Genomic DNA, 14,455 nt, shown 5'->3' with positions numbered 1-14,455 from the left:
CTAGAAACCTGCATAGCAACCACTTTATTTAGCATAACAACCACCATAGCTACCCTAGCAACCTTCTCAGTTACCCTAGCAACAACCCAGCAACTGCCACTACAATGCCAACATAGCAATACCATAGCAACCTTCTCAGTTACCCTAGCAACAACCTAACAACCACTACCATAGCATAGCAACCACCATATCGACCCTAGCAACCATCTCAATTACCCTAGCAACAACCTAGCAACCACTTTGATATTGTCAACCAATGTGAATACCCTAGCAACCGGTATAGCAACCACTTTATTTAGCATAGCAACCACCATACGTACCCTAGCAACACCATAGCAACCTTCTCAGTTACCCTAGCAACAACCCAGCAACCGTCACTACAATGCCAACATAGCAACACCATAGCAATCTTCTCAGTTACCCTAGCAACAACATAGCAACCACTACTATAGCAACTGCTATGTTTAACATAGCAACCTTCTCAGTTAATCTAGCAATCACCTAGCAACCGTTATGTTTAAAATAGTAATCAACATATCTAGCATAGCAACAGCCTAGCAACCACTATAGCAACCAACATGATTACCCTAGCAACCAGCATAGTAACTGCTTTATTTAGCATAACCGCCACCATATCAACCCTAGCAACACCAAAGAGACCTTGTCAGTTACCCTAGCAATAACCTAGCAACCACTACCATAACATCAAACTAGCAACCACCATAGCAACCATCTTAATTACCCTAGCAACAACCTAGCAACTACTTTGATATTGTCAACCACTGTGACTACCCTAGAAACCCGCATAGCAACCACTTCATTCACCATAACAACCACCATAGCTTCCCTAGCAACACCATAACAACCTTCTCAGTTACCCTAGCAACAACCCAGCAACCGCCACTACAATGCCAACATAGCAACACCATAGCAACCTTTCATAGTAACCTTCTCAGTTACCCTAGCAACAACCCAGCAACCGCCACTACAATGCCAACATAGCAACACCATAGCAACCTTCTCTGTTACCCTAGCAACAACCTAGCAACCACTACTATAGCAACTGCTATATTTAACATAGCAACCACCATATCGACCCTAGCAACCATCTCAATAACCCTAGAAACAACCTAGCAACCACTTTGGTATTGTCAACCAATGTGACTACCCTAGCAACGGGCATAGCAACCACTTTATTTAGCATAGCAACCACCATACGTTACCTTAGCAACACCATAACAATCTTCTCAGTTACCTCAGCAATAACCTAGCAACCGCTATGTTTAAAATAGCAATCAACATATCTACCATAGCAACAGCCTAGCAACCACTATAGCAACCAACATGATTACCCTAGCAACCAGCATAGCAACTGCTTTATTTAACATAACCGCCACCATATCTACCCTAGCAACACCATAGAGACCTTGTCAGTTACCCTAGCAATAACCTAGCAACCACTACCATAATGCCAACCTAGCAACCACCATAGCAACCAACATGATTACCATAGCAACCAACATAGCAACCACTTTATTAAGCATAGCAACAACCATATCTACCTGCCAATTGTCCTCTGTACCCACCCGCTGCAGTAGACCATAGGATGTGCTCCACAACACAGCTGTAAATGGAAGCAAGGACTGAGGTGTCAAGGCCAGTATGGTTTAACCTCTTCAGGAAATAGACAAACAAGTAGCAAATCAAGGACAAACAAGGCCTTGTTTAAATGCTGGCTGTCTGTCTTGTTGTTTGTAGCAGGACACCACTCTCCTTTCTGTAGGTGTTCTGTTGGAGTCATATAATGAAATACACCCATACATTGGGATATTAGGAGCAAGGATCTATAAGTAGAGGGGAGACATTTCTTGAATTTCCCCTTGGGGATCAATAAAGTATCTATCTATCTATCTAAATTTAAGATATGTCTAGAAAACATTGCAGGACCATTAAATATAATATAAATAAAATAAAATATCAGAACACCTTTCATTCCTTTTTCATTTTATCACTATTGCAATTCACAGACATATCTTATATATTGGTGAGACAACGGTAAAAAAGTTTTGGGTGAATATGTGTAGTTCTTATGCGGGAAAATACAGTAGGGGAGACCGGGGCTGGTTGGAACAGGGGCAGGTTGAAACACTGTTAATATCCAGGCTACTAGAGGGAGCTGCAACAAAATTCCAACACTAAACTGACGGCCTTATTGAGTAGAGTAAACTCACGTATGTAACTGGTCTTCAGGTCATTAACCCTTTCAACTTTTTGATTTTGTAGTGTAAAAACTTAGAATATGCACCTCCCACTAAATACATCCTAGAAGGGTTAGGGATATAAAAAAAAATATTCATTATAATTGATTGCTAGGGGACTCATCTATAATTTAAAATGAAGTTTAAAAACCTGAGGTGACTGATATTAGCAGGCTAACAGCATTTGTGCAAAAAAGTTTGACCTAATGTGGGCGGGGCAGGTTGGCAAACTGATTTTGGGGTTAGTTGGCAAATACATTCCCTATGGCTATTTTGTGACAAATCTATAAACTTTGTATTTTACACATAAAAACATCATCAATCTTTATTTTAACATTGTTATTACTGAACATAGTTTTACATTTGGAAGCATTTCAGACCTTTTTAAACATTTGAAGTAAAAAAAAAGAAGAAAAACTGAAGAAAAACACACAGAAAATAAATCAGCAAAGCCCTACAGGTAGTGATATAGATGAGCACTTCAAACAAAAGCAAAATAAGTACTGCAAAGGACTATAACATAGGTGTTCCAACCAACCCCGACTACATGTGCCAACCAACCCCGTGCATGGGGCAGGTTGGCACACGTGCACAACACCACTTTAATCATAATAACTCAAAACAAGGGATCATTTGTTGACATTGAATATATACATTTTGTAGCTGAGATCCCAAGCTTTCAGTTAATCACAATTTGACCATTTCAACGCATTGTAAGACGGAGAAATATAACCGAGAGTGAAAAGTGTTCTCCCCTAGGCCTAGGCTTTGGACATTAAAAGCTGCATTGCACTAGACTATATTGTACACTGTACAAATGCACTATATTTTGGACATAGATATGTTGTTGTACTGCTTTGTAATTTCAGAAAAACGGTAGTAGCCTATAACAGCATTTTTTTTTGTCACAAGAGTTACCCAGACCCAAAGACACAAATAGGCTATTATGTGAAACTGACCTGCTTAAAACTAGACAATTTAATGTCAAACACCTTGCCACCTAATTGGAAAGTTTGGCAGGATTGCACCATCGCACTCATTTCGATCATTTAACCCGTGTCGTGAACAATGATTTATTTAGCTAATTATCTGTCCACGTCTTTGACAATCACAAGACGTTGAATAAATTTGTGCTATTCCAGGGCTCTTCGCTGTTTCCCGAACGTTTACAGACCTCATACCGTTGGGACGCTCTCCACCAGTATGCAGAAGATAGCTGAAGCAAAATAGACCTCCAACTCCAGACTGAGAACTAAGGAATTGATCGTAACAGGACGATATTAACACATTTAATAGGCTATCACTAATTAGATTTATTTTATTTTGTCTATTCGTCTATTTTAACGAGTAGGTTTTGGATATTTTGGTTAACCATGCAGGTAAGCCTAAATGCAGTTTTGTTGTAGGCGAACCGTTAAAAAGGCTGTATATTTCAGATTTAGATAATGATAATAATAATAGAAGAATATAGCCTATAGCGCATCATGTAAATCCCAGACTGAAATTAATGCAATTTGAAGTCGTCTTCATGATTTACATTTCCTCTTCAAATCCAAATGTGGCTCTCAAACTCAAACTCCCAATCAAGAGGCAGGGGAACAGCCATCCCAGTAAGTCCTAATAAACGCCAGTGATCAGTAAAGCCATCCTAGTAAGTCCTAATAAACGCCAGCGTTCAGTAGGCCCTACAGCATCCTAATAATCCTAATAAGCACCAGCAATCAGTACAGCATCCTAATAAGTCTACTTCAGTGATCAGTACAACATCTTAATAAGTCTACTTCAGTGATCAGTACAGCATCCTAATAAGTCTACTTCAGTGATCAGTACAGCATCCTAATAAGTCTACTTCAGTGATCAGTACAGCATCCAGCAGCTCATGCATGTAAGGGATGCAGGTGCATAGTACTGCTACCACAATAAAATACATTCAGCTATTTTTGCCCTCAAACAATCCGGCGTTGGAATACAGATGCAGAGTAAGATGATTTATGTTGGATATGACAAGCCACAAGAAATCACCACTTTTTTATATAGAGAATCTATAACAGGTTTGGGCAAAATTTGTGTCCAAGTCACTGACGATTTAGCTGAGGTGTGTGTGTGTGTGTGTGTGTGTGCACACCTTGTAGGAGCTACTTACTTAGAACAGACGTGTAGGCACTCGACTGTGATGCCTGACCTATGAAACAGTGATACATCACAAGTCAACAGGTGAAGGATACGAAACATAACACCACAAAAACATTTCTAAACCCATGAGTTCATCTAACTGGTTCATCTGGTTCACTATAGGCTATCTTCTTACATGTGCATGGGAGATGAAGGGCAGATGGAACTACACAGAATTACACAGAGCAAAGTCTGAACGGATGTTTTGAATGATATCATGTCATTACTGATTTAACTGCAGCCACCAAAAAACTAAACTGCATTTCAAAAGGTGCAGAACTGCTCTATACTCTTGTTTACTTGTCTAGTTTTCACCAATATTCCCGTTTAACTGTCTGAAATGGGGAAAGATGTTCAACAGAGAATGACTTTTTTGACCATATAATGATTGGCATAATCATGGAACTAGCACTTTAATGGCTTCCAAAAAACGATGGAGATTAGTACCAAACTGTGCAAAATTGGTATTAACATTAAAGTCATTATCAATAAAGGACCGGGCAAGGCTTTTGTAACCTACAACACAATAGTGACTAACTTTCTAGTGATATAATATGCCAGCATAGCAGTTCACTTCTGCAAGCTCACTGATGTCTGAATGACTCCAAACCAAATAGTCAGTTAGAACCACAGTAGCCACTGATGTGCTGTACCTGTGTGTCTCCTCCTCCACCATATAATGATAACACAGGTGTATTGTACCTGTGCGTCTCCTCCTCCACCACCATATAATGATAACACAGGTGTACTGTACCTGTGCGTCTCCTCCACCACCATATAATGATAACACAGGTGTACTGTACCTGTACGTCTCCTCCACCATATAATGATAACACAGGTGTACTGTACTGTACCTGTGCGTCTCCTCCTCCTCCACCATATAATGATAACACAGGTGTACTGTACCTGTGCGTCTCCTCCTCCACCATATAATGATAACACAGGTGTACTGTACCTGTGTGTCTCCTCCTCCACCATATAATGATAACACAGGTGTACTGTACCTGTGCGTCTCCTCCTCCACCATATAATGACGGCACAGGTGGCTCCAACCACACACACCAGCACTGCCACAGCCGTCACAGATGACAATATGGTTGTTGCTCCTGAATCCCACTCACGCTCTGCCAGCAACAGAAAAAAAATATTATTAATATTATTTTGTATTCTATCAGTATTTATTACTATTATTGTAAATTATTATTAATATTGCAATACAGTAACATTAAAGCTAAAGTTGGCAATATTTTTTGATCATATTCACTGAAACCGACACTATGCTCTGACAGAACAACAGCTGGTTTTAGAAAAAAAAACGCCCTTCCTACACCTAAAGCCTGTTATTTGTTTTGAAAAATCTACAGCTCCCAGTCCTGGTACAATTAGTGCAGGGCTGTGTGAGATCTGACTGTCAATCACAGTTCATGCACACACCACAGATCCTCCCTTCCCCCCTCTCGCACGTTACAATATCGCACAAACTCGATGGGAGGGAGCTCGGTGGTAGTGGGGAGGGGCTTGAGGGTTTTAAACATTCAACATTTTGGCTAAGTCCCCTCAATCTGCCAGACTTGCCGACTGAAGCAACTCAACACAAAACATACTCATGACATTTAGATCCAGGTAATACCTAAGCCAATGTCCAGCTTGTTGTCCAGGCTGAGGTGTTCAGCTGTGCAGGTGTAGTGGTGATGCTGTAGTTCCTCTGCGCTGACCTCCAGACTCTTCCTCATCTGATACGTCTCATCTCCATTAGGTAGCAGCTCCCCCCCAATGATCTGGTGGTCAGACACAGACTGGCCGTCTCTGAGCAGGGTCAGGTTGATGTGACGGGGGTAGAAACCAGTGGCCAGACAGGTCACTTTGGCCCCTTTGGAGTCTGGGAGTGTCTTCTGGAGGAGCCTGACTCTGGGCTTCACTGCAGAGGATGAAACTTAGTCATAAATAGCACAAAGCAATAATCTTATGACTCTGTCATGAACTTGCATGAGGGCTCTCATGAACACTTCCCTGCCCCTGCCTTCCATCAGACCAGAGATAACACACACATGCATACAGCACCAGAGATAACACACACATGCATACAGCACCAGAGATAATACACACATGCACACAGCACCAGAGATAACACACACATGCATACAGCACCTGTAGAAAAGGCTATGGACTTTTAGCTTAATTAAGCTTAATAACTCTTATTTTGAAATCGCTAGTTTCAGGATATGACATCACGCATTCCTCCATCTTTCCTAGCGTTCATGAGGCGTGTTCGACTTCAGGCAGATCTGTGCAGATCTGACTTGATGTGATGCATGCTGGGTTGAACATAATGCATACTGGGATGGAAGCAATGCTTGCTGGTTAGAAATTCTGTCCGACTTCTGTCAGCCGCCTTAACAATCTTTGGACGTGATAGGGCCATTTGGGAGGAATGTCCTCATGACGATTATGACGGAAGTCTCATGCTGCTTACTTATGTTGGAATATGCGAAAATAAACAGAAATCGAAGGGATACCTTCTTATACGTGATTTCTGCAACAATGGTAGGCTAGTCCTTCCTACTGAAAACGTTTGGATATTCTGTTATTTTCTGCTGTTGGCTAAATAGATAGACACACATATAGGGGAAACACTTGATATTGAATTTATGTGCTACAATGCAGGCCTGTTAACTGTATGACAACAGTGGTTTATTTAAACTACATCATAAGAATTTATTTTGTCAGTCATCATGCTCATTTTAATGAGTAAGAATGAAAGTTCTGCTGTGTTTATTGCAAACAACATTCCGCGATATCTCCCGCGATGTCTCCCGCGAGTCACGTCAGGCAGACTGTAGCCTGTCTGTCCGGGATGAGCTGCCCTCTGTTGTAGCTCCTCCCGGCTAGCCTCTAAAGATCACGTTTACGTAGAAAGCCAGACCAAGTCAGACTCAGTCCAAGTCGAACAAGCCTAATGTGTGAGTCAGAGGCAAGCAAGGGGGCAGGCGAATTCCCGGAAGTAGAAGAATCGACGTAGGCTGGAGGGACCACCTCTCTGCTAACTCCCATAGAAGCCCATTCATTCTAGGATTTTTTTTGAAATACCATAACTTCATATAACATATATCCTGTGCTGATATTGTAGCTTCTGTGTAATCCACATAAACACTACAAAGGCAAAACAGACTCCACTACCTAGTCCGTAACGTTGGTTACCTGTAAGAAGAATGGTTAGCTTGTTCGGTTGGAGGGAAGCTAGCTTTGACGTAATCTCTCTTTCGCGCCGTAGGGAGATAACCGTATTGTTTGGATAAGAAGCTCAGTCCACCTTTCTGTCTATGACGGTAACTCATAAGCAAAACCTAGCATACACGACTGTATGTTAAATTAAAGCATTACACAGAGGCAACCTAATAATAATAAAAAAGTAAACCTAATTTAAAAAAAACCAGCAGTAATCATTTCAGAGGTTTTCGATGGATTGACCGTAGGTCGGAAAAGTGGAAAGAAGATTAGCTTCAAGGCTATAACTTTGTTTTGTTTTAACATGACTGTTTTTGAAGATGATCATGTATGGTAGCTTCAACATTAACACATTGACTTGGTGAGGATGATATTAATAATAATACATAAATAAATGTTTAACTTTGATGACTTTGAAGGCGAAGGAAGTGTGAGAAGAATTTCTGTGTATCTATCATATGAGTTACAAGATTCAGTTCTATGGCTAACGTCACAAAGTTAAGTGTGAGTCTGCGCAGTACTGGGGGGACCAACTGAAAAATAGTTCTATTTGACTCAGTGCCCTCCCATTGAAAATGACGGAGTCTGTTCATCCATTTCTTTTACTGTCTATGGTCAGAGGTCGGAAACTGGGGCTAGATTTTGCTAACAGAGTTGCCCAGTTAGGGGCTCGTCATCACTTTTGTCGTCATGTTGTAGTTCGTTTGTAGTCCATGTGGCCTTTCATGTCCAACAGTTTTAATGTGAACTTGGGAATTTGCCGTTTCCGTCACTTAAAAGCTGCATATCTTTTTCACGAGCGTCTTACACTATATTTTAAGCAAATACAGTTGTTTGTTTAGGTTAAGTGAGTGTATGTTTTAACCTTTGTTGTGGCATCCGTGTTTGTCACACATTCCTACGGCAAAGCACATGAACACTTGCTGTCAGTAAAACAAAGTAGCCATGGGGGCGGTCCTTGTCATTCCGAGGTGCCCTGAATGCACCCTTAGTGTAGTTCAGATGCCATGATTCAGTTATACCTGTGTCACAGTCACACCAGGTTTGGTTCCAGCCACACCCACTGCTCACTCTCCTGAAGCTCCCCTCACTCGTTCACACTCCCCAGTTTACTAATGACCTGCACCTGTTCCCAATCAGCCTCACTCCCTACTTAAACCCCAGTCTCCCCTCAGTCTTTGTCTGACCTCGTCAGTGATGACACCAAGGTGCTATCCACCAGCCTGACTCACAAGGAATACGCCTCCTGGATTCCCCTCGCCTGTTCCAGCGTCCTCCTGGTCCGAACCCACGAGTCACCTCCGGATTTGGATCTACTGTAGTGAAGTCGATCTTCTGTGTTTTGGGACTTCTTCCGTTAAGTTTGCTGATCCTCTGTGTTTTGGACCCTCCTTGGCCTACTGTTTCCAGTGGAACTTCTGTTCGATCCCGACCTGGGTTTGACAACCCATTTCCTGGTTTTCATTTGTGAATAAACTATCTTGTTTGAACTCTACCTCCCTGTCCTGAGCCTGTGGGCCGTGACAACCTGACTTCAGAAAGTTTTCTCTTTTCATCTGAATTAATCCTTGAGTTTGTGTGCATAAATGACCAACGTAAGTGACCGAATATTGCAGTTTAGATAAAGTTAAGTTAGTATTGATGCATATTTGTGAGTAATCCTGTAGTTATTTGGTAGATTGTGTCGAACCTGTCTAGATCACATGCTGCCAATGTAAATCCAGTTCATCTACCTCAGTTATGTGTATTAATGATTGGAATAGTGCTTAGTGTGGTGTGAAGAGATTAGTAACGCCACAGACAGCATCTGATTTATTGTATTTATTTCTGTTGTGTTTAGGATCACGCGAGCACATAAACGCAGATCCAAACCCATGTACAGTATTGTAAATACTGCAGTTCAATAGAAGAACTTTACTCAAACCGCCTTGCGTCATCCTTTCCAACCAAAACCCCCCCATTCAACATAAGTAGTGCTCTGGCCGGCACTCCTTGATTGTGTTCGATGAAAACTGAACGGCGCAACCTAATAGTGTAATATACAGTCCAACCACCTGCTATCTCCCCTACAGCACCAGGGATAACACACACACATGCACACAGCACCAGAGAACAAAGATAGTTTAAACAAAATCTTGATTAACAATGTATTAGTCAGGCCATCCATGTACAATATACAGTTTCGATGGGAGGCCCAAGCATAAAGATGGGATAACGTTGCAAAAAAGTGTGACCTCATGTACGTCAAAACAACACTTCAAACCAGATGTAAGGGACAGAATGCAGCCCAGCTCATATATTGGGCCTTTTCAGACCCTGACACTTGGCTCTTTGAAGCCCAAAGGCAGGAAACTGGCTAGGTGTTTCTGTAGGACTGGGTAGAGTGATCACTGAGAGTATTGTGAATCAGCCTTATGCCAGTACTGTGTGTTTCTTGTGGCAATTTGTGAGAGTGTCCTGTGTTTATCCTTGAGTGGTCAGAATTCAATGAGTCTATGTACCTTTTGCTTATCACCAGGTGTGTGAGGCCTCATAAGAATATCCCAGGCAAGGGGGGGAAGTTTTAATTAAAGAACAATACGAGTGACCAGACCTGATGGTGTTACAAGAGGCCACGTCCTCCCTCTTTGCCTGTAACATATTTAAGTCAAGGATATTCCCCTGTTTCAGTAGAGCAGTGTTTCTTAAAGTGTGGTCCAGGGACCACTGGTGGTCCGCAAGCTATTCCAAGTGGTCCGTGAGCAGACATGATAAAATATAATATAGACGAGTTGTTTGCAATATTGAACCAACTTGTATGTAAATCCAAACAGTTCTCAACACTGTAAGATATGCCAGTTTAAATCATATGAATCCTCTGACACGATGTGCAAAGACAATAAGCAAGGTGGTTCAGTGAGTAGGCCTATAGTGTAGGCTAATATACTGTTGAAGTAGGTCTAATCTTTTTTTTTAGCTAGGTGGTCCGTGCGTTTCTTTTTTATTTGTTAAGTGGTCCTTCCTCTGAAAAAGTTTGAGAAACACTGCAGTAGAGAGTGCTGGTGAAACCCTTGCTGGGGTGACACAAACATGTTCCTCTCCCTTGATGTGCAGTCACACTTCATTGAAAGAATAAAAGCCTGTATCTTGATTTTCCATCGTCCTGACTGAGTCTCCAGATAAATATGGTAGTAAAAATAATACTATCATCACTTAGCTTGCACCTACGAGCACATACAGAGAGACAGATAAAGAGAGACAGATAAACGATGCCCAGTCGGATGCAGCGCTCCCACAAGCACATAAAGAGAGACAGATAAACGATGTCCAGTCGGATGCAGCGCTCCCACAAGCACATAAAGAGACAGATAAACGATGTCCAGTGGGATGCAGTGCTCCCATACCTCAGGCCCCTGAACTACCTGCACTGCACTCCCATTTCATATCCCTGTTAAATACAACTGTCTTCACTGCCACTTTATTAACCGTGACCGACACCAATCAGTCCCAAAACCAATTTGTCACCACATGCCAGCTCCATTGCACTAATATTATGACCCAGCCATGACTCTGCATCCATGCCACGCCCTCAGTCTGTCAGTCCATTCACTGGTCACCACAACTCTATTGGGGAAGAAGTCAATCACAAGAGACGGCTATCACTTACCTTTTCTCATCACCTCGTTCTTCTTATTGTGAAGGCAATTCTTCAGGGCTTTAATACAAACTGGGCCGTATACATTTGCACACAGTAACTCATGAGTATTTGCTTCAATATGATTCCACACTGTGGACCATAAACCTTCAGACCGTAGAGTTTTCTGGTGCAGACTGAACTGCCACTCTGCGTTATCCACTCCGTTAAAAGCACCTCGAGATAGCAGTGGACCAGGGATGCCACCGTCTAATAGCTCACAACCAGACCATTCCTGCTGGATGTGTATTCCTTTGGGAAAGAACAACAAAATGCATCCACATTTCAGGCTTATGTACATTCTTTGGAATACTACGTGCATGTGTGTGTGAATAAACTTACATTAAAGTGTAATTCTGGCGAAAATTGACCCCAGGGTGTTTTTCTGCATGAAAACACATCAAATAAACCATTGAGACAGTATTTTTCATTGATCAACCACTACAAGCCCACTACTATACGCTATAGCCCCAAATCACAAACAGTGGATTAGCTAAGGGCGGTGAGCCAAACGCTTCCCAAATAGAATTTTTTAACCAGTGATATTGTTCAAAACAGCACCAAACCTTGTCAGTAGCTTGCTCAGGGTCCCTACACATAAAACGAAGCACCAACAACGTAGCTAGCAAACCTAGAGTTTATTACAGAAGACTGTTAAGAACGGTTACCAACTCTCCCTACCAGCTCCTCCAACCCCAGCACGAATAATAGATTAAAGGAGAATTCCGGTGTGATATTGACCTAAAGTGTATTGAAACATGATACCGAGTGTGAACGTATGTCTCATAGCCCATCTCGGCTTGTCCCCTGCACTCCAAAATCTGGCGCTAGTTAGCCGATGCTACCAACAGCTTTTTCAATAGTGGTGCTTCGGCATCGGGCTAGCCATGCAAATAAATCACTGTTTTACACCCATTTACGAGGCTCAATGTATCTCCACACTTCATTGGTAGACTTCCGAGGGCCCTGACATTTAAAACGAGACATTGAGAACTTTGAAAAAGCACTGGTAGTTTACTTACAAGACGATTTACAGACAGTATCTTCACGAAGTTTAGTGTTTGCAGCCATCTTGAATTTAGTCACGATAAGTCGAGCAACGAGTAAGAATGAACTGGTATGATAAGGGATCAGATTCCAAAAATAATTCAGTGGAAATGCATGGATTCCAGTTTCTTCCAGTAGCAGCAACTGGAATCCATGCATTTCCACTGAATTATTTTTGGAATCTGATCCCTTATCATAGCTGTTCATTCTTACTCGTTGCTCGACTTATCGTGACTAAATTCAAGATGGCTGCAAACGCTAAACTTTGTGAAGATACTGTCTGTATAAATCGTCTTGTAAGTAAACTACCAGTGCTTTTTCAAAGTTCTCAATGTCTCGTTTTAAATGTCAGGGCCCTCGGAAGTCTACCAATGAAGTGTGGAGATACATTGAGCCTCGTAAATGGGTGTAAAACAGTGATTTATTTGCATGGTTAGCCCGATGCCGAAGCACCGCTATTGAAAAAGCTGTTGGTAGCATCGGCTAACTAGCGCCAGATTTTGGAGTGCAGGGGACAAGCCGAGATGGGCTATCAGACATACGTTCACACTCAGTATCATGTTTCAATACACTTTAGGTCAATATCACACCGGAATTCTCCTTTAACTAAACGTGACAGTACAACGAATCCTTGCGATACTGGGATTTGCGGCTATAGCGTATACCGGGGCAAGCTCTGTAGTGGTTGACAAAAAATACTGTGTCTACAGCTTATTTGATGTGTTTTAATGCAGAAAATTAACCCTGGGGTCTGGAGTAACACTTAAAGTGTTACTGGGATAGGTTCTTGTGGATTTAAGTACCACTTTGTTGGAATTCTACTTTTTGTCAATTTTCAACATAACTGGTTACTTGGCAATAAGGGGGTACCAAATTCATCAAGAGCTGATGCCACAATGTCGATGAACATTTCAGCACAACTAACTATTCAAATTCAAATGTATTTATTTTATTTTTTATTTACTATTGAGTATAGACACAGGGTAGATTTCTCTGTCAAAGCAATACAAAATCTCAATGGAGGCACCACACACTTACCACCTGTCAGGTTAAGTTGGTGTTTTGAGAACAAGGCTATATTTTTTACACGTCTATACAGGTCTCCGAAGACAAGGTTAGCAGCTTCTTGTGTAATACATTCAGTGTGTTTAGACGGTTGATTTCTCAAGTTGTTCACATTTGAATCGTAATAGAATACTTGGATGTCATCTAGCATCCCCACTGTGATGAACTCTGGGAACGGAGTGTCTCCAATGATGAGGGTGGAAAGAGCCCACAGAGAATGAGCGCCTGAGAAAAGAAGGAGGCACATGAACTCTGCACATGAACTCTGCATTCTGCACATGAACTCTGCTCATGAACTCTGCACATGAACTCTGCTCATGAACTCTGAACTCTGCACATGAACTCTGCACATGAAAATGGAAACGCTTAACCACAAGACTTTCACCCAGGATCCCCTCACTTGCTAAAGAATATCATGAATGATAAGATCATTATTTTGTCATCTGAGACCTGATAGTTATGACTAAACATCTCTACAAAGAAAGTTATTTTTTATTCAAACTCAGGCTGCTCCTCCTCTACCTCTTGATCCTCTTCTTGTGTGCCTTGAGATTGAAAATGAACTACCACACATGAGAGAAAACCCCCCAGGAAGCTCTTCCTGTCATGCTTCCGTTTCAGCTGCCTCCAATGTTTCAACCGAGTCACTAAGATTTTGCAATAACCAAGAGAAGAGCCATCATTATGCCACATTCGCTAGCTTACACTTATCCAAACAAAGGTGGTAGAATTTTCATGTGTAAATACCAAAATGTCACAAGCAGAATCCCCAGTGTGTGTACCAATACAGTACAGTTTTTGGTTAAAAATGTGAAAGCAGCCTTACCTGATTTCACAGTCAAGAAAATCTGGAATGAACAGAAGAGGAACGGTAGTCTCAACATGGTGACGCATGTATCAAGTGCTGCTTTCAGTTCATCTGATGAAATGTGGTGCTTCTATTCTCTGCCTCTTTCACTAGCAGCACTTCATGTGAGATTCTACTCTTTCCTGAAATGTTTTGTTGGGAAGAACT

General features: G+C 41.7%; 1 protein-coding gene across 1 annotated transcript in view; it reads right to left on the bottom strand.

The window, feature by feature from the left end:
- LOC121715178 (major histocompatibility complex class I-related gene protein-like) overlaps positions 1-14,455 on the bottom strand; it is a 30,764-nt gene extending 16,309 nt beyond the window's left edge. Inside the window, exons 1-6 of the mRNA XM_042100623.1 lie at positions 14,267-14,455; positions 13,414-13,665; positions 11,302-11,580; positions 6,061-6,348; positions 5,435-5,554; positions 4,402-4,440 (exon numbers count right to left, since the gene is read on the bottom strand). Of these exons, the coding sequence (XP_041956557.1) occupies positions 4,402-4,440; positions 5,435-5,554; positions 6,061-6,348; positions 11,302-11,580; positions 13,414-13,665; positions 14,267-14,324 (1,036 nt within the window). The 5' untranslated portion in view covers positions 14,325-14,455. The remainder of the gene's footprint in view (positions 1-4,401; positions 4,441-5,434; positions 5,555-6,060; positions 6,349-11,301; positions 11,581-13,413; positions 13,666-14,266) is intronic.

This window comes from Alosa sapidissima, chromosome 8 (genome assembly GCF_018492685.1).
Source record: "Alosa sapidissima isolate fAloSap1 chromosome 8, fAloSap1.pri, whole genome shotgun sequence".
NCBI classification, from domain to species: Eukaryota; Metazoa; Chordata; class Actinopteri; order Clupeiformes; family Clupeidae; genus Alosa; species Alosa sapidissima.
Note: the sequence above shows the minus strand (reverse complement) of the source record. Positions and strands in the feature narration are given on the sequence as shown.